The sequence below is a fragment of the Eublepharis macularius genome, chromosome 8, assembly GCF_028583425.1.
Source record: "Eublepharis macularius isolate TG4126 chromosome 8, MPM_Emac_v1.0, whole genome shotgun sequence".
Lineage (NCBI taxonomy): Eukaryota > Metazoa > Chordata > Lepidosauria > Squamata > Eublepharidae > Eublepharis > Eublepharis macularius.
In genome coordinates, this window is record NC_072797.1 from 31,273,076 (window position 1) to 31,297,162 (window position 24,087).

General features: G+C 39.4%; 2 protein-coding genes across 2 annotated transcripts in view; one reads left to right on the forward strand and one right to left on the reverse strand.

Annotated features, from left to right (window-relative positions):
- Positions 1-16,751, forward strand: part of IL31RA (interleukin 31 receptor A) — a 60,163-nt gene extending 43,412 nt beyond the window's left edge. Inside the window, exons 10-16 of the mRNA XM_054986846.1 lie at positions 750-932; positions 2,951-3,052; positions 4,475-4,621; positions 7,518-7,658; positions 9,274-9,367; positions 11,738-11,804; positions 14,421-16,751. Of these exons, the coding sequence (XP_054842821.1) occupies positions 750-932; positions 2,951-3,052; positions 4,475-4,621; positions 7,518-7,658; positions 9,274-9,367; positions 11,738-11,804; positions 14,421-14,972 (1,286 nt within the window). The 3' untranslated portion in view covers positions 14,973-16,751. The remainder of the gene's footprint in view (positions 1-749; positions 933-2,950; positions 3,053-4,474; positions 4,622-7,517; positions 7,659-9,273; positions 9,368-11,737; positions 11,805-14,420) is intronic.
- Positions 16,752-20,472: 3,721 nt separating this feature from the next.
- IL6ST (interleukin 6 cytokine family signal transducer) overlaps positions 20,473-24,087 on the reverse strand; it is a 36,390-nt gene continuing 32,775 nt past the window's right edge. The window contains exon 16 of the mRNA XM_054986313.1: positions 20,473-23,377. Coding sequence (XP_054842288.1) covers positions 22,670-23,377 — 708 coding nt within the window. The 3' untranslated portion in view covers positions 20,473-22,669. The remainder of the gene's footprint in view (positions 23,378-24,087) is intronic.

Sequence of the window (24,087 nt, forward strand, 5' to 3'; positions counted from 1 at the left end):
TATAATATAGTAGAAAAGGGGTGAAAATTAGAACTGATTTTGTAAAGAATAAGATAGGGAGGTTAGGATAAGTAATATCTTTTTTAGAGTATATGAATAAGGAAATAGTTAAATAAATATACTGATGGGGTATACTATATATACTATAATGTTAGTGGATCAGATTGTATATTATATAATGAATGTGTAGTACGGTGTACATTGGTGGCAGGGCACACAGTAGGGGTTTTAATACATATTATAATGACGATAGTATATTTGATAGAATATAGGTTTAAAAGAAATAGAATATGTTTAAATTAAGACTTCTGTTATATATTATACTATATTATACTGGTCTGCTATATTGATCTATACTATATTGATAGTATAACTGATAGATGTATATTATACTGATAGAATATTTGATAGCATAATTGATAGAAGTATATTATATTGATAGGATATTTGATATATATGATAGAATACCTGGGGGGGGAATTAGAATGTGCTTAGAGTAAGGGATTTATTAAGTAATAAGAGGGGTTAAGGGTTGGAAAGCTGTTGGAAGTCGATAGAGAGGGGGGAGGAAAAGGGTGGGGGATAGGGTTAATTAGATATTGAGGGAATGTATGTATTGAATTTGAAAAGTATACTCACCAATAAAATTAAAAAAAACAATTCAAGATTTTTTTAAAAAATCACATTCAAAATGCTGACATCTGTTAAAATCAACAGTCCTATTTTTTTCTTCTGCAAATTATTCTCAGATCATTCAAGAATTGATATGCTGAATGCTTCTGCTTTAAATGAACAAATGACTGTGGAATGGAAAACATTAGATTCAAATGTACACAGCTATGTTGTAGAATGGTATGATGTGTCAGAAATGGATGCAAATAAAAGATCATGGCAATATGTAAGAAATGCCACCAAGTGGTCATTTCAGAAAGGTAAGTTTTAATTCTTGGTTATATCTGTAGGGTGGAAAACATTTCATTTACTGTGTAATTTTTTGTGACAGCCTTAGTCCTTTTCTTTGATTAAAAATGTACATGATGCTGAGATATTTTTCACTTAGTAATTACTGGTTTAGTCCCTGCATTTGTGTGCTTAGTGCTGATTGTGGGTATAATTGAATAATAAGCTCCAAAGAATACACTGCTGTTCTTTGCTGCTAGAGTCTTTCAGACTAAAGTTGGTTGAATTACTGTAGCATATTTGCTTGGAAACCATTGATCATAGGGACAGATACAGAGTTCTTCATCAGGTTGGTATAGTGGTTAAGAGCCAGTTTGGTGTAGTGGTTAAAAGCAGTGAGATTCTAATTAGGAGAACCGGGTTTAATTCCCCACTCCTTCACTTCAAGCCAGCTGGGTGACCTTGGGTCAGTCACAGCTCTTCCAGAGCTCTCCTAGCCCCACCCACTTCACAGGATGATTGTTGTGGGGATAATAATAGTATACTTTGTAAACCACTTTGAGTGGGCATTAAGTTATCCTGAAGGGCGATATATAAATTGAATGTCGTTGTTGTCGTTGTCGTTGTCGTTGTTGTTATTAGCTGCTTGGAGGAAAGCCAGAAGTTGATACCAGTTAGATAAGTGTTTGGAGTATTTTTGCAGCATGGAGACTGGTCCACTTATATACTGAAATAAAAACACTTTTTTGGGAAGCAGTTTTAATTTCCTAGAGTTTCTTTTTGGAAAGAAAAATAGTCTAGCGGGGAGGAATCATTCAGTGCCTTATCCTAACCCTCTATCCGATTGCAACATGTGCTGTTTTGCATATGTGACTCCCTTGTTCTGACTTCTCTCTTTCACCATCCTGCATGTGCACAGAGAAGCGTGCACATCCACATTGACCCTTCCAGATTTGCAAGTTCTATAATGGATGGGGCAGGTGTGTGAACCCCATTGGAATTGCTGCAGCAGACTTGTTACTCTGTGTTTGCTTTGGTATGTTTTATATGTATTCTGATTCTTCATCAGGTGTCAGCTCCCCTCAAGGGGAATAAAGTAATAACATAACATTTGATTTATATGTCATCCTTCAGGATAACTTAACACCCATTCAGAGTGGTTTACAAAGTATGTTATTATTATCCCCACAACAACAAACATCCTGTGAGGTGGGTGGAGCTGAGAGAGCTCCTAGAAGCTGTGCCTGACCCAAGGTCACCCAGCTGCCTTCAAGTGGAGGAGTGGGGAATTAAACCCGGCTCTCCAGATTAGAGTCCTGCCACTCTTAACCACTACACCAAACTGGCGCTCAGTACATAAAGATGCATACCTTAGGAAGTGGGATGCAGGCAGTTCTTTCCCATCATTACAGGACCAGACTCCTTGGGACATTGGGTATCACCTTAAAGAACACAAAGAGTTCATTTCGAGTTATCAAGAGTTTACTGAGCATGCTGGCGTATAGAGAAAGGGAAGCGAGAATGATACTTCAAAAGAAAATAAAACTGAGTTTCTAGCGAGGGTAGGCATTAAACTTGTCATACTTACAATACTTACCAAGAGTATTTCCATCATTTTTCATGGTTTCAAGTAGAAGCAGGGTTTGACTGATCAAGACAGAGAGTAGATAGAATTTTTCCTATTTAGGATGGTTAGAGTCCATAACAACATTTTCCCCATGACTAAGAAGGGGTTGTACTTGGTTTTGACACTTCGGGGTGGCGTGCAAAATGCCGCATCATTTTGGAATAGTGTACAAAAGTGCTGATTTGGACTAGCTACATCATGGATGCTTTATTTAATAGGGTGGGGGAAAGGTACCCTAAACAGAAGCTCCTAATGGAGTGAAAAGATGATTCTGGTGTTTTGTTCTACTATCTTTCCTTGCTATATGAGTACATGATGCTTATATATAATGTGACTATATATAATATGCAGTGTGCATATGCTAAGTTCTTGCTACAAATCCTGGACAAGCCATGATCATCTGAGTCTCTTTTTCCTCTTCAGGAACCTTCAAACAATATAAATGTTACAACATCTCAGTCTATCCTGTGTACCAAGATTATATAAAAGCTCCAAGTTCCATAAGGACCTACTTTAAGGAAGGACGTATGTATTAAGTAGCAACTGGGCTATGACAGTTCTGTAATGAATTCATTCTATTAACAAAATCTGCATGAGGATTTGTAGGGGGCATCTCATCTGCTTCCCACACAATTTCCTTTCTTCCCCTTTGGCAGCTCCTATCCTCTCACCTTTTCCTGCTTCCTTTTTCCACCCGCCTTTATCTGCCCTCTGTCTTCCACTCTCCCTCCTCCCTCCCTCATGGCAGCTTCTACCTTCTCTCTACCCACCTGCCTACCATTTTCTGGTCTCCCTTTTACAGCTTCTCTTTCTTCTCTCCTCTTTCCCTGCTTTCTTCCCTCCCTCTCATCTTCTTCCTTATTTACTTTCTCTCCTCTGCCTTTGACTGACATGATTGGAAGCTTTATTGCTTTATTTCAGCAATATTGTTGTGGTTGCCTAGCAGCCCTCAAAGTTGCCAGTGAGATCTCAGTATATATATAGTCGTATGAAATCTCTGTGGCATTCCAAGTTACAAATGTTGCTTTTATTATTTTTACCCCCAATTTTTAAATTTCAGATTCTTCAGCAAACCCAGGTTTGCAGACCCTCCCCCCACACGTGTATCTGTCCCAATTGTGTAGATTTTTTTATCTATACTCTAGGTCCCAGGTCAGAAGTAACAACAACAATAATAACAACAACAACAACAACAACATTCGATTTATATACTTCCCAGGACAACTTAATGCCCACTCAGAGAAGTTTACAAAGTAGATATGATGATGATATGTTTGGGAGCTTCATTATCAGGGAATAGCTGTAATACAAAGAAATAGTACCTACTCTTTTGTTGGTTATTTCTATATTTATATGATCACTAATAGTGCTTCTCTCAGCAACCACTGTCTGGTATTGTTCATGCAGCTTTGCAACTAGTAAGTACAAAATGTACCATCTCAAGAAAGCATGTTCTCAGCTTGCCCACCATTATGTACAGGTGTGCAAAAGGTAGCTAAAACCAATATGGTCTGGCAAGCCACTTGTCCAGAACGAATTGTTTGCCCAGCCTGAGCAGGTGCATGATTAACTGCAGGAAGATAGTACTTTGGTAAGATCTAGTGCAGTGGTAGATCTCTTGCCTTGCATAGCACGAAACCTCAATTAACCTGTGAAATCTTTAGTTAAGAGGTCATAGGTCACTAGGGTTTGAAATGTCTGAGAAAAGAAGAGTCTTTGAGTTTTTGTCTGCCCATCAGCCTGATTGAACTAGGGTAGATGGGGCATCAGCATGACTTGCTATAGACTAAGAATGAGGACAGCTTAACCTCTACTGTAATGGATGAATAGAAAATGTGTCTTGCTATAATAGCTAAGCACTTAGCTCCATTCCTTAATAAAGGAATGGCATGTTAAAATAGGTCAAGTTTTTAAAAGTTTTTTTGTGTGTGTGTGTACTTGATTTAGGCCCCTCAGATGGCCCTAATGCAGAAGTAGAGAATGTCGATAAAAATGAGGCTACCATAAAGTGGAAGGAAATTGAAAAAACAAAAACAAATGGTGATATTATTAACTACACTATATTTTACAAACCTGAAGGTGGGGAAGAATTAGGTATGTATACATGCATGAAGCAGAATATGTGTATGCCATCTAACACTGTTCTGTTAAGAATGTTCTGACTCTGGTATGTGGTTCCTGAAAGTTTGAGATGGCACTCCATAGGGAGGTATGGATAGTTGAAGGAGCACAGCTTTAAAAGCTAGAATCTAGTTATTAGTCAAAAACATCTGTTCCTCTATATTTAGCAGGGAAGAAGCTGTGTGTGTGGATGCCCTTCCCATCCCTACATTTTCAGAAATGGAATTCATATACCTCCTGTGGTGGTGCTTGTCAGTGTTTAGAACAACAGGCTGTTGGATTACTTGGGGACAACTGTTTTGTACACTTGAGGATGTTCCACTACGGTGTTCCTATTATGGCTTGCTTTGATTCAGCTTGAAAACAACAGCTCAAGAGTGTTAGGTTTAAATTGTGTTAGCATGCAGCTCCTTGAGGACACATGCTATGTCATTCAGCATTATGATGGAGGGGGGGCATGTGAAGTTTCACAAAGGAAATTATGCACATTGTAAACAAAGTTGCTCATTCCTCAGTCTTCCTGCGAAAACACACCCCCTTAGACTTTGTGCTGTATAATTAACACAAATCAGTTTACATCCCAAAATCCCAGAGGTAGGTGTTGGTTTTTTAAATAAACTGCTTGCATTAGCATCAATATTTTCTCCCAGTGTAGATCAAATATCCCGTGAGTGTGTGTGCGTATGTGCATGCATGTGCACGTGTGCGTGCGCACACATTGTAGATGCCCTCAGTAATGTCAAGGGAGGTGAAATTATCATAAGAGATTTAGATATCATAGACATTTTAATTAAACAAAAAATGTTTAAAACAATAGAATTAATACACATTATTTTGGTAAGGCATATTGTCTGTACTGCAGTATAGATATCAATCTGACTTAAACATAGCTCCCCCTGGCCACAAATTTACCAAGTTTAATTCCACATAATATTTTAAAGAAATGGCAACGTAAGCTAGAGAAATTTATCTACTTCAAAGTAAAGTATTAGAAATATGGGAACCCAAGATTTTAAAATGTATTTTTACACATATCAAGCAGACTGATGATCTTTTCACAAAAATGGACAAAAAAGTTGGGTTTCAATTAAATTATCGCAAAATAGTAGAGTCCAACAGCATCTTTAGGACTAACCAACTTTATTGTCACATAAGCTTTCGAGAACCAGAGATGCATCTGACAAAGAGAACTGTGGTTCTCAAAAGCTTATTCTACAGTAAAATTGGTTAGCCTTAAAGGTGCTACTGGACTCTTTACTATTTTGCGACTACAGACTAACACGGCTAATTCCTCTGGATCTAATTACATTTTCTTTACTAAGATAATACAAACATATGCACTACCATTCCTACATCAGAGCTTGAAGTGAGCATGCAAAATTCTAAATCTTACCAGAGGTAGTACACTCCTTACTTTGGAGGTCTTGGATTTTTTTTAAAAAAGTTTATCCTCCCCCCAACCCTGCCTTATGCTTTTCCTAGGTCACCTACTTTTTAATAATTAAGACAAATAATATCAGCAGTATCAAAAGTGAGAACCCCATATTCTATATAGATTGACAATTTTTTCACCTTCTGATCAAGCTTTTTCATGCACCCATGTACAAGATAAACTACAAAATATTAAAATTAACTAACTCCAAATGCATCAAATTTTATCACACATTCTGTATCACATAACAATTTAAGAGTCTTCTAATAAGTTTTGAACTCCTGATTCAGTCAAGTTCTGCTCACACAAAAGGGACATTTTCAAACATTTATACACTGCTTATCAAAATTATGGTAAAACTAGTGCATTGTGCCAAAAAAAGGGGTGTTAGGTTCAGAAATAAAAGTTGAAGCTTGAGAAACCATCTGGAAGATATACCCTGTAAAATTAATTTCCATAATAATAAGAGGAAGGCTCTTTAAGGTACTGTACTACAAATGGCATGTCACACCAGTAAAACATGAATTTATCTATAAATTCTATAATTTATAAATCTATAATTTATCCTTTTCTTAATAATGGAGATGCTGTACTGATACAGGTTCATACTTACATGTGCTCTGGAGCCGCAAATAAACAAATACCTTCTGGCAACTGATATAAAGAGAATAACAAAATAATACAAATGAAATCAAGACCAAAATTGGCTTTATTACATTTATTTAATTACTGTTATTTTTATTACAGAGAAAAGTAAAAAAAAATGGCATGCAAAACTTTAAAAACATAGTGCTTTACTAGCACTATGATCCATTGTATCTGAGCACTGGAAATCTAAAACAAAATTTATATTCAACATATGGCGTGAATGTCTTTGGAAAATGGTAAAATTAACTCATCAAATTAGATTATAAAAAAGTGCTAATACTTTATGGTTTGTAATCTAATTATATCTTTTGTCAACTCACATTCAACATCTCATCATCTTCAAATGTTAAGAACCTATGGAGAGATGTCATTTAAGATAATACTAATGCTTTTATTAGTATTGTAATAACATCACATTAGGTTTTGAATAATTATCTTCTTACTGCTTCTCTTCTTGTTGTCTATTACTGTTTATATTTAATATATAATTTGAATGTGTGTGTTTGTGTGTGTGTATTTAAAGCAGCAGACATTATTTTGCATTCTACCTGAACAGAATTTACTGAAAGTGCTTCTATTGTATGTGAATATATAGAATATTGTTCTGTGGTGTTATGCAGCATATGCTGCCCTCTATTGTTGCTTAGTAGTATAAGGGCAACTTTGTAGCAAATGTGACTTTCTGCTTTTTCTTATGGTTGGGATTCTCTTCAGGTTTATAGGAATTTCATAAATTTTGTGCTGTATTGGATTAAATTAACATTTAATGCCAGTTTTTTGTCTTGTTAGGGAAGACGGTGAATGCTAATGTTCTGCAATACCGACTAAAGTCGTTGCGAGCTAACGTGAGGTATACAGCTCATGTTATGGCAAGCACAATTGCTGGCGGAACCAATGGGAGTGCTGTCACTTTCAGCACCAGCCAACTTAGTATGTTATTCCTGTACACATTATTTTCCCCTTTATGGACCATTTTTGATGTATGCTGAATTAGGCCTTAGAGGAGGCAGTGCTGGTTTCTTATAGTGAGTTACAACACTGAGTGAAAACCATGCAATATTAGCTCTGCTGCTGAACAATTTCTCTGGCTGATGAATGCTAGTAAAAAACGTGTCTGTCTCCATATTTTATGCAAAACATATTTTTTTCATGTTTTCCATATTTCACGTTTTCCATATTTTATGCAAAACATGAAAACATACATTTGAGCTTGCTTCTCCTATATTGCCTGTGATGGAATTATGGAAGCACAAGCAGGAGACCTGCAAAGACTTACAGGGATCATCTCACTTCTCTCCCACTTATTCTTCTTTTCCTTCCCTGAAAGCCCCCATAGCCTATCCCCCTTTCCTCCTTCCTTCTCTCCTTCCCAACCATCATGGTCTTGGTTCTCATATCTATGGGACTGCCTCTCTAATTATGCCCATCACATCACCTTTGCTCATCTGAACAGGCCTCCTACAGGTGCCACTGTACAAATGGCCAAAATCGACAGCTGCCTGTACATGCACATTCTCTGTGATGGCCCCCATCTCATGGAACAGCTTGCCTGAAAAAGTCAGGAAAGCTCCCACTCTCCTGGCTTTCCACAAACTATTCAAAACAGAATGAGTCAGAAAGGCGTTTCAACACAGATAATAGAACTGTGCTGTAAGGAAATGGCTCAGAAAAATGTGTTGGTAAAGGGATAGGGACTGTTGCCTATACTACAGCAGTAGAAAAGAGCAAGAAAAGAGTAGCACCTTTAAGACTAACAAAATTTGTGGTAGGTTATGAGCTTTCATGAGTCACAGCTCACTTCTGAAGTGAGCCTTATAGGTGCTACTGGACTCTTGCTCTTTTCTACTGCTACAGTCAGACTAACGCAGCTACCCATCTTGATCTATAGTACTGTGTACTGTCTTTTGCTGTAATTATGCTCCTACTGGATAGTTTGCCCGCATCGTTAATATGTTGTGTTGATTTACTTATGTTTTGTTTCAGCTCCATATTGGAGTTCTGCTTGTTTTCAAGTTTTTACTGTATTTTTTATTTGAATATATTGTTTATTGAATGTCCCAACCACTTATCATATTGGTTTACACTGTGTAATGTATTTCTTTTTAGATTTCAGATTTTTTTGGTAACCTAGATTTTATTTATATTTGCAGAGAAATGTTCCCATCTTTCCCTCACTTTATGGATCTGTAGATTCGCTTCCTATGGCCCCGCTTAGAAATAGGTATATCATTGTAAAAAGCACATCTGCGATATACTTGAGGGGGAAAAACATCAGGGCCATCAAATACATGAATATTGTTGTACTACAATTCTTACATGAGTTGGTTGTAGGTACAACACAAATGTCACCTGTTTGTGTGGCTTTCATTGGAGACATCATCTATATTAACGTTCTTGTTTTAGCTTAAGAGGTTTCTGCTGTAGAAATAAGAAATCTGAACTAATTGACTTACACCTTTTACTGCTGTCCTAAATGCAGAACCTTCTGGATGAGTCGCATTGATGTTTTGCTATTATTTCCCACTTTTTCTTCCTCCTCTTTTAGGTCTAGTGGAAATAGTCCTTATAAATGTCATTGCTGGAATGTTAATGCTGTGCCTGTTAACTTTTGGGTTATTGTGGGCTCTGAAAAGACACACGTGAGTAAATGTTTATTATTTATTTATTTATTTTATTTATTTTCCGCCTTTCTCACTGAGACTCAAGGCGGATTACATAGTGTGAGATTAGTACAATTAGTGGCAAGGACAAGGGCAGGCATTTCCATACAGTGTCAAGAACATTTCCATAAACAATGTCATGGGGTAAATGAATACAATTTCAAGAACATTTCCATAAACAATGTCATGGGGTAAAAGAATATAAGTTTACAAGGATTACAAGTATTAGCAAGGATTACAAGTATTAGCAAGGATCCAGTGTGGGGTTGAGGAATTGCCAAAACAGAACAATCAATTCTAGGACTTACACTGAACAACATAAAGCACAGGTAGGATATATGAGTATGTATTTAAAGCAACAGATAATATGTAAGGCAACATAATGGTAAAATCTCTGGTTTCTAACTCATTAGTGAAACATCTGGGATCCCTTTCCTACAATACCACCCTCTTAGCTGAGAAAAAAGGCCTTTTTGAATAATTCAGTTTTACATTGTTTGTGGAAAGCCAGGAGGGTGGGGGCTCTCCTGACCTCCTCAAGCAGGCCATTCCATAGGGTAGGGGCTACCAAAGAGAAAGCCCATGTACGGGCTGCTGTTGATTTTGCCCATGTACAGGCCGGCACCTGCAAGAGACCCTGTTCAGATGAGCGAAGATGCCATGGAGGGACATAGGGAGAAAGGCGGTCCCATAGGTATGCTGGCCCAAGGCCGTGAAGGGCTTTGTATGTAATAACCATTACCTTGAACTGAGCATGGTAACTGATAGGTAGCCAATGGAGCGACTGTAGGATGGGAGTGATGTTCAAGCTCCTGCTTGCTCCTGATAATAGTTGAGCCGCAGCATTTTGCACCAATTGGAGCCTCCTAGTTAACTTAGGTGGAAGACCAATGTATAATGCATGACAATAGTCAAGTTTTGATGTTACCATAACATGGATCCAGGTGGCCAGGTCGACCGTGTTGAGATAAGAAGCCATTTTCCAGGCTAGAGTGAGATTGTAGTAAGTGTTTTTTGCAGCTATCTTAACTTGTTTTTCTAGTAGTACTGCTGGATCCAGTATAACGCCTAGGCTCTTCACTGAGTCTGCAAGGGTCAAACAAACTCCATCAAAGGTGGGAAATACAATGTCCTTCAAGATCTCTGACTTCCCAACGAGCATCACTTCAATCTTGTCTGGGCTCAATTTTAATTTGTTATTTTTCAGCCATTTTACTACGGCTGTCCAGCAGCGATCTAAGGTTTCTACTGCATCCTGTGGGGACCTGGATAGTGAGATATAGAGTTGGGTATCATCTGCATATTGATGACATCCCACTCCATAGCTGCGAATAAGTTCTCCTTAAGGTTTTATGTAGAGGTTGAATAACATGGGAGTTAAGATCGCGCCCTGCAGGACCCCATAAGATAGTTCCCATTCTGGAGATAGCTGATCTCCGATGGCAACCCTTTGAGTCTGTTCCATGAGAAATGATATAAACCAGTCCAGGGCACATCCTTTGGTGCCCACTTCTGTTTCTAGATGCCTGAACAGGATGGCATGGTCTACTGTGTCAAAGGCTGCAGACAGATCCAGGAGGAGCAATAGGGAGGCATGGCCTTTGTCTATATTTAGACGGAGATCATCCACTAATGCTATTAGTGCTGTCTCTGTCCCATGCCCTGGTCTGAATCCAGACTGCAAAGGGTCTAGAGCGCTAGAGTTTTTCAAGAAGATCTGGAGTTGGTCAGCTACTGCTCTCTCAGTCACTTTGCCCAGAAAGGGCAGATTAGAGACTGGACGGTAATTGGCCACATCAGCTTTGTCTAGAGATGACTTTTTAATTAGCGGGCGGATAACTGCCTGTTTGAGCGGCCGGGGGAAGGTGCCCTGAGTTAGTAACTGATTTACAATAGATCTCAGTGGTTCACTTATATGATCTTTACTTGATTTTAACAGCCAAGATGGGCAAGGATCAAGTGCACAGCGGCTTTCATAGATGCTAGGATCCTGTTAAGGTCTGTCATTGTAATTGGTTCAAAGCAGTCCAAATATAGGTCAGATGGTGTATTAAGCATTTCTTCTATCTCGTTTTACATCACTCCTTTAAAATGGAGGGAAATAAGGCATCCTGTAATATGTAAGCACAGTAAATAAAACATTCTTGTACCAGTATGTACCAGAAGAACTAAACTGAAGGAAAACCAGAGGCTGTTGGTGAACAGAAATTCTTATGATGGTGTGGGACAAGATACTTCTATTATTGTAAAGTAGAAATGGGTTGTCCTTGTCAACAATGAGTTGTAGTTGCTAACAAATTTTAATTTTAGTTAGCTAAAACATTTTGTTTGCTTGGGGTTTTTTTGCAGGTTAAAAAGGATTTTCTGGCCGAAAATACCACATCCTAAATTGCCTGAGATGAGCCAAGACAATCTGGTAATGACTGAATTTTGAAATAATTTTAGATTACATTTCTGTGGCACTGCCAGGGACTTCAATATGAAAAATTTCCCATGGTGGGAAGTGGTCGTTGAGCCTAGATGTGTGTGCCTGTGAACATTAAGCATATGCATGTGTAAGAACATTAACACAGAAGAATTTTAAAGATTTCTAATTTATACATAGGTTTTTTTTTTACAGAATATCCTTGTGAGGCAGTCCTTACAATTTTCATTTGTATTGTGAGGTTGTCCTGTGTCTATCCAATTAGTGAGTAGCTGAGCAGGGATTTTGAAGTACATGCTGCTAGATTATTTATTCAACATTTTTTACACTTCAGCATATTGGCTGTGGACAAAAGTCTACTGTGCAGCCACTAACATTCACACATTACTACTTGCTGCATATTGGGGAGAACGGTGACTTTTATAACAAGGTTGGTGTAAGGGTTAGAGAGTGGCTTGTATCCAACCTGCTATGCATGGAAGGCACACAGAGTCTTCCTGCCTTCCTCTCTGTTCCTGTAGCCCCTTCTTACCTGCAGGAAGATGGTTCCTGGGGTTGCAAGATCTATTTGGAGGATTAGCTGAATGTGGAGGGATCAGGGGATGAAATTGCCCCCCTTCAGTGAAGGAATGATTTCACCCTCTTGTTGCTCTTCACTTTTCACAACACAAATCTAGCTCTAGAAGTTTCTTGATCATAGCTCTGCACAGGTACCAAACTCGTTAGTGTGAATGTGCAACTGACCACTCGAACAGGTAAGCAACTTGGTTTGTGTGTGTATGTGTGTATGGATGGGCTGGATCCAACCAATTCATTCTGTTCTCGTCCTTACTACAGCCCCTGTCCCGCATGGCTTTTGTCCATGCAGGACCCATGATCCTCGACATTGCTTTTTGGGGTGTTCAAAGGAGGCCACTTCTGTCATTTTCACCAGCAGAAAAAGTGGTTGGATCCAATTCCATATAAGTGAAGTGCATCAAATACTCTTAAGCTAAGCTATTATTACTGGTGCCCTCCACTGTTTCTGTAGTCCAAGGACAAACCACAGTGGTAGCAGGAGACCGCCTGCAGGCTAAAAAGATGAGAGGCTGATGTTTGATTTGTTGATCTTAGGACCAAGGAGGGGACAAGAGCATGTCAAATCACAGCACTGGCATGAGCTGTCTCTTATTTATTTATATCATATTTGTATTCTGCCCTCCCCGCAAGCCGGCTCAGGGCGGATAACAACCTTAAAATCATTTTAAAACGTTCCATATTAAAACATTGAAACATCATATAAAAATAGCAGCACTCTTTGTCTGGCGGCAGCAATACAACTATTAACGAACAATACAGTAGTACAACTAGATATAGCACCAACTGGGCAAGGGGGCACATATAGATGTTAAACAATAAAGGGGAGAGTATTGGCCTCTGCGGTACCCCGTACACCAATTGGTGACAAGATGACAATTTCTCCTCAAGCGCCACCCTCTGTCCCCAACCGTGGATAAAAGAGACAAGCCACTGTAAGGCAGTCCCTCGTATCCCCACATTGGCGAGGCAGTGTCAGAAGATCGTAATCGACTGTGTCGAATGCTGCTGACAAATCCAGTAATATCAACAGCACCAAACCGTCTCAATTCAGATGTCTGCAAAGGTCGTCCGTGAGGGCGACCAGCAGTGTCTCCGTCCCATGTCCTGGCCGGAACCTGGACTGAAAGGGATCTAGGGCTGAGACATCCTTCAGGAAACCCTGTATCTGTTCCACTGCCACCTGCTTAATCACCTTTCCCAGAAACGGGAGGTTCAAAACTGGACAGTAATTGACCAGGAAGGTCGGCTCCAGTGATGGTTTCTTCAAGAGAGGTCTCACTACGGCTTCCTTTAATGGCCCAGGAAAACCCCTGGTGCCCAAGAACGTGTTAACAATGGCGTCCAATGAAGACCGTAGACCATCGGCACTGGCCTTTACCAGCCACGATGGGCATGGGTCCAGGGGACACGTGGTGCACCTAACTGATTGCAGGGTCCTGTCAATCTCGGACTGAACTGATCAAATATTGACCCCAAAGACAGCCAAGGGGTCTCTAGTTCCTTTACTGTATCAACTGTGGCTGGCAAGTCATGGTGGAGAGACAAAATTTTATCAGCAAAAAAGCTCCCAAAAGCCTCACATCTAATGTCCAAATTCTGAATTTGACGGATTCCCCCTGGGAGGGAGACCAGTGACCGAACCACGTTGAACAATTTTGCTGGGCGTGAGCTAGCTGATGGGATGGAGGCTGTATATTTAGATTACATTTGTCACAAGCTAATGCAAACAATATTTGTCTTCCTGAAAACATGAAACAAAGATTAGTTGTGAATAGATGGAGAGCTCTTTATGTACAGGCTCGTGGTTTTGTAGCTTGATGATTCCAATGTGTAATTTATACATACAATTTTTTTTAAAAAAAATTATTTTTGAAAGAGTTTTAAAAAAGTTTTTAACCACATACATATACTTTCTTATATACACAAATTGAAATAATAGCTGTTAGTTTAGTTTTTCACTCGTGTGGAACTTAGTAGAAGTTTGAACTTACTGCTTCATAGAATTTCTTTCCCTTTCTCCCCCAACAGGAAAAGCCGTTGAAAGAGCCTCAGTCTGAAGATAACACAGTTATTCCTGAGGTAATCAGTACTTTGAAAGTAGAGGATAATGATGAATGTCAGCTGTTGAATCTTGAGTATTGCTTGAAGCAGTCAAACGTCACTACAGAAGATGCTGTTAGCAGTTGTGAGGTTTCATGCAGTGAAGAACACAAAGCTATACAATTTCTCCCGCAAACAGTACCCTCCACTGGTCAACATTTCAGGAATCAACTACTTCCAGCTCTGATGATCCAACGGCAGCCTTTACAAAGATCAGAAGAAAGCTTATTGGAACATTGTCAGAATTCAAGTTCTAAAGATGAGGAGACACAAGATCAGACAAGTATGAAAGAAAAAACTGAATTCAATCCCTATTTAAAAAACTCCATCCATACAAGGGAATTTCTGGTGTGCGAAAACTTGTCAGTCCCAAAGAAGAAAGATAGAAAGAAAGAGGTTGTTCCCATCCCCATTTGTGTGTCAGGTGGCAATGGGCAACAATATGTGGCATTGGATGCAGTTGTGCTGAATGAGCGTTAATTAATTGCAAAATACTTATGGTTTTGGATCAGAGTAAGTTCCAGAAGCACACTACTCCCGCTGACCTTGTAGACTAAAGACAGAGTCACTACTGCTACGGAAAAGCATTTCCTGTGGACACTGGACTTTTATCGTATATTTAATGGCTTTTCTGCTAGGTTTCGTGATTTGTCAGCAGAAACAAAATTGTGTTAATTCATTCAATTTCCCGCTGCTTTTGTAGATTGTTTGGAACATAATCCCTTAAGGCAATCAAAGGGAGTGGGTGCTAATCTCTTTGTCTTGGGTTCTCAAACAAAGATGACCATGGAACAGAGTGGATTGGGAAAGTTTAAAATGCAGAACAGAAATGCTTTCTGTCTAACACCATAAGGCTGTGCATTAAGGAAATGGTTCTGAGAGATGCTTTAATAAAGGGATAGGGACTGTAGACTATACTACCGTGTACTGTCTGTTGCTGTAGGTATACTTCTACTGAGCAGTTTTGACATTGTTTAATATGTCATGTCAAATTGTGTTCAGCCCATTAACTGCTTTGCAATTAGCACAAGGTGGTAGAAAAGACAGGTAAAATTGCTCAAATCTGTTTTTCCATTATATAGGACTAATTCCAGCTTTAGAGGAGTGCTTTACATTGTAGAAGCAGCACGGAAGGAAAGGTTAAACGGTTTATTTTTCCCAGTGATCTTTTTGTAATCTTTGAAGCTGCTGCCTGGTACTGCAGATTTTCTAAAAACTGGAGAAAATCCTAATCACAAATCTTTTGCCTCCCAACTGTTTTTAACACTCAGTTGCTCTGGTAGAAAGTGATTTCTCTCACAGCATTGTTAGCAGTAAAAACTGCAAGACTCTATGTATCAAAAAACTTCCTAGTCAAATGTCTCATGACTATTGATACACATGAACAAGACCAGTTGTGTTCTACATAGCCAGTGCTAAGTGCTCAACTGTTGAACTTAATGCATGACCCTATTCTGAACAACTCTGCTTGCAAGAAAGTTGTTACTTGCTATTAAAGCATTAAATGTGTGGTGGCAGTTATCGTCAAAAGTCCTGTCCCTCCTTCTGTGTCCTGAACTAATCCTTATGATTTTGAGCCTCATGCAAATTAAAGTATTTGTCAGCCAGTCAGAGCCCATGAAACTCTACTAGATGGGGGCGAGGGAAGGAGCAAACCTCAGTTTAGCAAGGAAAACCTTCTCTGATAGGGATTTGGAGGCTCAGGTTAAGAGTGTCAGATTATCCAGGATTTTTAATTTGGCTTTTTTAGGTAGGGTGGATAGGCTTAGGGAAGAAAGCTTATTTTTAGGTGATAAATAAGCAACAAGGTAAAAGTCAGAAGCAGTTTCTAAGAACCAGAGACTGAGAGGTAAAATGGTAAACCTTCAACTTTGATGTTTCTTTTGAATGTTGTACAGTCTCCAGTGCCATTTCCTACACAGAGGAAGAGGGCCCCTGCTTTTCTCCCATCGAGTTTCTGAGCTGGGCTAAAAGCCAAAATTATAACTGCTTATCAGGATGAGACACAAAAACTTTAAAACCACAAATAGAGACACGCTACTTGGGGCTGCTTAGCCAAAGCAGGCAAACTTGGATTTTGGTGGGAAAATCTGCCTCAGAGTAGGGGACTGAAGTGGGGAGGGTATCCATCATAGAGGGAAAGGTAACTGCTGGGTTGCAGTTGAATCAGTTTATTCATTTAAGCTGAAACACTCCACACCTAACACTGTGTTGAGTATCTTTCTTTCCTGTTGAATAAAATACGTTGTTTTGCCTTCACTCATGTCTCGTCTGTCCAGTTGAACATTTAGAAAAAGGGGGACTAAATTTACCTCATAAGTACATCCCATATTGTTATAAAAGCATCTGAAGAGACCTCCAATACTTCACCATAAACTTGTATAACCCGTTCTCGTGAATGTAGGTGGTGAGTGATCAAAAGATAGATGCTAGGGTGACAGAGTGGCCATTTAAAAAGATTCCAGGCAACTCCAGACGATCCTGAGGTGTTTCAATACTGCATGTATTACATTTTTATCTGCCTTTCTCCAAAGAACTTACTAAAATGGGGTAAAGGGAGAACTGTGTGCATTATGGCATCTGTTCTGTGAGGAGGGTTAAGCTGGTTATGACTAGGTGAAGGTCAGCCCTAGGGAGCTTCATGGTTGAATGTGCCTGACACCAGGTTTCTGGTGTCCCAGTGTGGCACGCTATCCCCTTTCCTATACTGAATCCACACCATTGAGGATATTAGAGCTGGACAGGAATTGTTCACTCCTGTTCTGGAAGCAATAGCAGGTATGCAATTAAGTGTAAACATGATGTAAACTGCAATGGGGGGGGGAGGTTAAAAATCTCCGCTATGACTGATTCCATTAATATCAGAGGCCCCAGCAGCTGCTTTGAGACGTACAAGTAAGGTGAGACTGGGAGATCAGATCATGCCTGCTTCAATGTAATTCAGGCCTGAGGCAAAGTTAAAGTAAAGCCACATAGCATTAATTTGCTTTTTGTGCTACTACATACAGATAGTCTAAAGACAACACTAGCAAGTACTGAGAAACAAGCAATGGCTATTTCTTTTAATGATTACTTTTATAATAGTATATTAACTTTTTTGTTTTAAAGGCAACATACACATACAGTAAATAGCAATCCCTCAGAAAGACATTTTCTAATACACATAAAGCTTTCATAACATGTACATGACAACAAACATGCACCTTTGAAGGCAAGATGGGTATCAGACATTTGTGTGCAAGGCAGGACTCAGGCTTGTCTACACTTCCCAGTACCCAACTGTGCTTAGCTGAAGCTGATTTGTCTTGGCTGAGCTGTAGCAACTGTCCAGAAAAAGCACCTGGAAAAATCAGTCAAGACAACACAGGGAGTTGCGCTTGCATCGCTCTGCAGGGGGTGGGAGGTCCTCACTGAAGTTTAACAATTAAAAGTATGTTGTGATAAATACAAAATGCTGGGTGCTGTTTCCTTTCTTGGTTGACACAAAAGAAAACCATACAGCAAGCTGGTTGGTATATCTATTAACAACAGATGTAGATTATATGGGCACTCAAACCCCTTCACAGCAGGGGGAAAACAATGCACACGTACCTTGTTGCAAAACCATTTATCACAGGAACACCTCCCCCCACCCCCGCCCAACGAGACAGTTCTCACTTTGGCAATACAAGCTCATGATGTACACAAATGGTACAAGTACTGTGAACCAGTCATGTAAATATTTGTGAGTAGTACTGATTTGAATGTAGACAAGCTCTGACACAGGGTTAAGAATTTTGCATAGATAACATATTGAGCTAACTAAAAAATGCTGGATATATATCGGATATTAAGCAGCAAGCTGTAACACAGGCAGTGAACATGAAGTGTCACAGATTTCAAGACCAAGTGACGTTTTCCACAATCACTTTTTTTGAAGATTTGCACTGCTCCATCCACACAAAATGACTAACAGGCTTTGTCTCCAAACATCCAGCTGGGTAAACCTTGAGCCACACTTGTAAGGGACATTTTTACCTTGCTGCTATTGCCCAGGATCAAGCTATATGGAGGCAAACTTAAGAAAGGGAAACATACTATTCCACACTGGAAGTCATACATACTTCCTCTGCAAACTATGCAACTAAACCCCTACTTCCCTGTGTAGCCTATGTAAACACCTGTGCAGAGGTACATTGCTTTAGTGCCTCCACGACTCAACAGGAAGGATGTCTTCCTTAAATTGCATGAATTCCAACTGCGACTAAGGCTGCAACTTCATCCATTCTCATTTGGGGGCAAGTTCCACTGAACTCAGTGAAGCTTACTTCCAAGTCAACATGCATAGGATTGGGCTGCATAGGGCTTAAGGTCATACAGTACTCTAGCAAGTTACATTCAGCTGCACATCTTTTAGCTTGAAATACAAAACAGAAAATTGCCTATGTGTACTATCTTATTAGAGTCCTCTCTCCCACACAAAAGGAGAGCAGTTATACACTATCCTTTAAAAGAGTTTATTGAAGACTGACTTTGTAGCATTGATTCACTGATTTTAGAAACTTTTCAAGCACAAAATGGGACACCCCCCCCCAATTGTTTCATTACTAAAGATCTCATTACCATGCATCAGATGAAGGAAAAAGGTAGCCACCACGATACATACTTCCAAATAAATATGCATATGATTGTGCTGATAGCCAAGTAACTCATGACGACACAGGATACAATTTGGTATGGAACACACAACACATGGTCTTACACATCAGCTATTGATGTAGTTAAAACTGGAGGATCATTGAGATTGTCTAAAGATTAGAACTGTATGTTACCAGTAAGAAAGGATGAGTACCATAAATTTAGAAAGAGCCATCATGAACTACTGTTGGGACACCTTTCCTCTTTACCCTGAAGAAGGTTCAGAAATCTCAGTGGCAATAGTGCACAAAGCCTAGGTTTCTCCAACTGCCATATTTAGAAAAGAATAGCTCATTACTTCTCAAGTAACTTGAACATGTGCTTGTGTTGCCAGCAATCAAAGATTTATCCAAGATTTTATAACACTGCAGAACTGACTCAATTATCTATACCAGCAAGTTTATACAAAAATGAAATAGTATAAATAGGACTCAACTATCCATGTACCTACTGGTTTCCTGGCACAGGGGCCATAAAGATCTCATTAAATTTTGAAGTGTAAGAGTTCATTTGCTGCATTTGGTCAGCAGGAACAAGAGAGGAGCTGGGTTACAAGGACATAGGATTGGATCTACCAGAATGATTCTGTGGCTGGAAGGATTTTCATTTGTGAAATACAACTTTCTTGCTACCCACCCCCTCGCCCCTCTGCTGCAGTCCAAAATACTCTCCAGTCTAGCAATTTGATTTCTACTGAGACACTCCCATTTCGAGACTATACAAAAATGAAACAGTATATTGGGACCAACTTTAAAAAAATACATATTGGTATCTGGACATTTTAGCAAGTGAAGCAATCATTTTTGTACGGGAACACCCTCTCATTTCTAATTCATATTCTGCTGTTCCCACCTACTATTTGGTCACCTTGCTTAACTCTTACCAGCAAGTTTTCTAGTGAAAAGTCTACTATAATGTACACTGAACACATGAAGTTGCCTTATATAGAGTCAGACTATTGGTCTATCAAGATCAGTATTGTCTGCTTTGATGACCCTTTGGAGATGCTGGAGAATTGAATTTTGGGACACTGTGCCCATATTTAAAATATAGCACCACGAAGATGTTAGTTTATGTAACAAGGGATTTTATTAACTAAGATTGTCAATTTCTTGCGAGGATTAGGAAACAACAATTAGGACAGGGATGCTAAAATATCAGTGTAAATCACTTTAAAAAATATTTTCTATCTTCCAATCAATCTCTCCCTACATGCGAGATAGCAAGGGAAGCATACTTTCATATGTAGAGAGCACAGCAAGCCTATGAAAATGCCACGAACAAAAGTCCAGTTGCTCATGAATTCAAAACATACACATATTTATCTTGTATTTACTTGCTTTTATACATTTTATGATACATTTTGGGCAGATTTTGATGCGCTGATGTGCAATGACCATGAGAGTAAAATATTTTATCAGACTGAGAGCTGATCAAGTCCAAATAATATATTAGGCATAGATATCTAGATAGTGTTCCCAATATAGCACAAATATTCTTGAATAGAATGTGTATTTAAGTTGTTAGAGAAGGTAAAAGAACACACTTTTAAAGAACACTGGATAGAAGTTTTACTACAATACATGCAAGGTGCAGTTAAGAAATCCAGCAGTAGAACCAAGAGGAAGGAAACGTATCCAAAAGAAGGATTTGTACAAGGTTATGGCACACATTATCACCATCCTTACTGATAACTGACTCTAGGACACAGCCGTTATTGGAACAGTTTTGTGGATAACATCTGGAAGTGTTTAAAAGTTATTCCTGGATATCTTGTCTTGGAGTTGACATTACATTCATCTAGCTAGTGCCTTCAGTATAACCAGTTGTAACTGGGCACAATCTTAAGAAGCAACAAAGATCTACAGAGATGATGTCTCCCTAGCCCCAGGAATTCCAAAATATGTTATCACACATCATTATATTATTTGAGGCAGAATTAAAGGAACCTTTATTTCTCTTTAAAACAGCTGTAGTGTTTTTGGCTTTCTTCAGAATCAGAGACTCATCTTATTAACACTGTAATGCGATTAGATTCATCAGCTTATAGAACTCAAATTGACCTAGATGATTTTACTCTGAAAATACATAAAACTGAAAGAAATGTTTATAGGAAAGATTTTGTCATGAAATGAAAGAATGTAGGTGGGAAGGGAGAGAATACTCTCCATCCAACATGCTGAGGCTTTGTGGTTCTTCCTGGTGCCCTTTTGAGTAGTTTTCTCAAAGTGCGCTAGAAATCCATAATGTCAGTCAATGGCAGCAAGGAATACTAGAACCTGGTAAGGCAGTCTGTAAAAGAGTGGCAGGCTTTCCTACTAGCAACACAATGCTTGCCCTATAAAACTTTATTATAATATTCATTTAGATGTTTGTTTTACTAGAGCCTTACCTAGTGAAAACAAAAGGAAGCATGCACATGTACAACATTTTTGGATCAATATTTAACCATAAAAAGTTCACATTCTAAATAGAATATCCAAACTTCACTATGGCTCATATTAAGAGAGGCCAAAACACAGAGGTGTAATACTAAAAATTATACCAGCATTCAGGTTTTGACAAAGGTCATACTTGACTAGATGGTAAATACTTTACTTGGTTCATTGTAGACCTTTACATAAGAACTCTGCTGGATCGGACAAGTGATCCATCTAATGCAGAATCCTTGATCACATAGTAGCCAATCAGTTACTCTGGAGGGCCAACAACAGGGCAAAGAGACCAAGGCCTTTCCCTAAGGTTGCCTCTCAGTACTGGTAATTCAGAGCTTTACTGCCTCTGAATGTGGAGGTTCTGTTTAGTATCAATGGTTAGTTGCCACCAATGGAGTTCTTCTTCATGAATTTGTTTAATCCCCTTTTAAATGCTTGTGGCCTTCACTACATCCTCTGGCAGCGACTTCAAGTTTACTGAGAGAGCATGTGCACAGATTTGTGTGAGTTGGGAAGAGGATCCTAAAATAAATGTTGCCTTTCTAGTCAGTTAATCTGGGAATCCATGCAGCACAAACTAATACACTGCATTCTACCCCAAACCAGAGACAGTCAAAGATTGGTCCCTGGTTAATTTTTTTGAAAAGGTTGTTCAAGATAAGATACTGTAATTCCTTTAACTTTTTAAAGGCAGACCCTCGCCTACCAAAAAAGAAAGCATTCAACATGTAAGTCTTAACGTCTTCAGAATATAATGATAAGAAGTCAGTCCCCATCTCGGCGCCTTTACTGCTGTGACAAAATCAGAGCGATCCTCCATCTCACATTAAAATGAAATGGGATGCCACAGGGCCCAAAAAGGCATCACAGATTTCTCCGAAAGCCTGAATGGGATGTAGTGCTTGAAGGAGGACAAGAAGGAAATTTCCTAATGAAAGTCTACTCCAAAATTCCCAAATCTGCATTTCCATTAAGAGAATGGTTCATTTGAAGCAAGTTTTAAAAAAATATTTTAACTTATAGGAGGTTGTAATTGGAGGCCTAGCAGGAGGCAGGCTCTCTGAGTCACTGGGGCATGTAACCACCCTGCCTCAGGGTCTGTGGTAGATAGCATTTTGGCATCTCATCCTCAGTTACTGCACTTATGCCCAAGGTTTCAAACTCCGGAGTTTGCCCTGCAGGGCTTGGGTAGAAGGTGCCGGCTAAGGCTGCTTCCTGTTCATCTCTTTCCGGACCAGAGCCACATGTTTGTGAGGCTTGAAGTCCAGCAATATCTTCTTCGTTTATTGGAGAAATCTGTTTTACTCTTTCCAAATGAGACTCATCCATGACAGGCTCCTCCTGCTTGCAATTCTGTTTGAAATAACGATGCATCGGGGTTGAGCCACCACTGTCCGCCACCTGCTGCTCTTCTGGCCGCTCCTCAGAATCCAGCAGGGGTTGGGTGGATTCAGACCTGGAAAAGGTCTGAACCGAAGGTATCTGATCTCTGTAGCCATTAAGTACTACAGTCGAATACTGCACAGTGCTTGAAGTGTTTTGAGCAGGTTCACCTTCGTCACTATCTGAAACACTCTGTCGAGGAGAAGACATGCAGGAGGACCCCCCTATACCACTGCTGTGGCCCTCCGACGCATTTTTCTCCTTTTTAAGCAAGTCAAAAGGTTTCAGATCCTGTTCAGAAAAGGATTTCTTGTCATCAGCTTCAATTTCGACCACACTGACATCAGTAAAGCTGCCTTCTGGATATATTTGCTCTTTGGAATTAAAATGCTACAAGGAAACACAAAACAAAGTTGTTATGCTTATCTTGCAAACAAAGCCAGCGTCTAATGCTGTATCGCCTTTGCATGCCCTTAGCCTAACTTCCTTTCCAAGATTCAATGGGAAGTTAACACAGTACTCACTCACTCAGCCTTTCTGCACTGCATCCAACCCATGTCCTGTTCAAGTTCTCACATGCGCTACCATGTTTTTTTACTCAAGTTAAAAGAGGTTCTCTATAACAAAATTTTTGTCTCTCAAACATACGTAAGATTCATGCTCACTGAGTCATTAACAAAAATGCATGTGTGCTTTGTTACACAAAATGTATATCATTTGAATTTTTTTCAGAAACAAGGAGACATACCTAATTCACAACTTGGCCAAATATGTAGGAACTTGTATTCAGAAACGGAAGCCATAAACAGACAGGACTGAAAAAGCCCCAGGTTTGCAGCAAAATCTGAAATCTTATAAAAAACATGGGGGGGGGGTTGCTGACCCCTCAAAATAATAGAAATAACACCTGTACCTTTAAGAAATGGATGCTCTCAATGGCCCTTGCTAGGCAACCACACAGTATTGCCAACCTTCAAGACTTGTTGTCAGTAAAAGCTAGGGGGGAGGGGCAGGGACTTGAGGGAGGCCAGGCCTGCCAGCAACCATATGGCTACTTGCTGCCACCTGATCTGCACAACTCACTCAGGCCTGATTGCTTG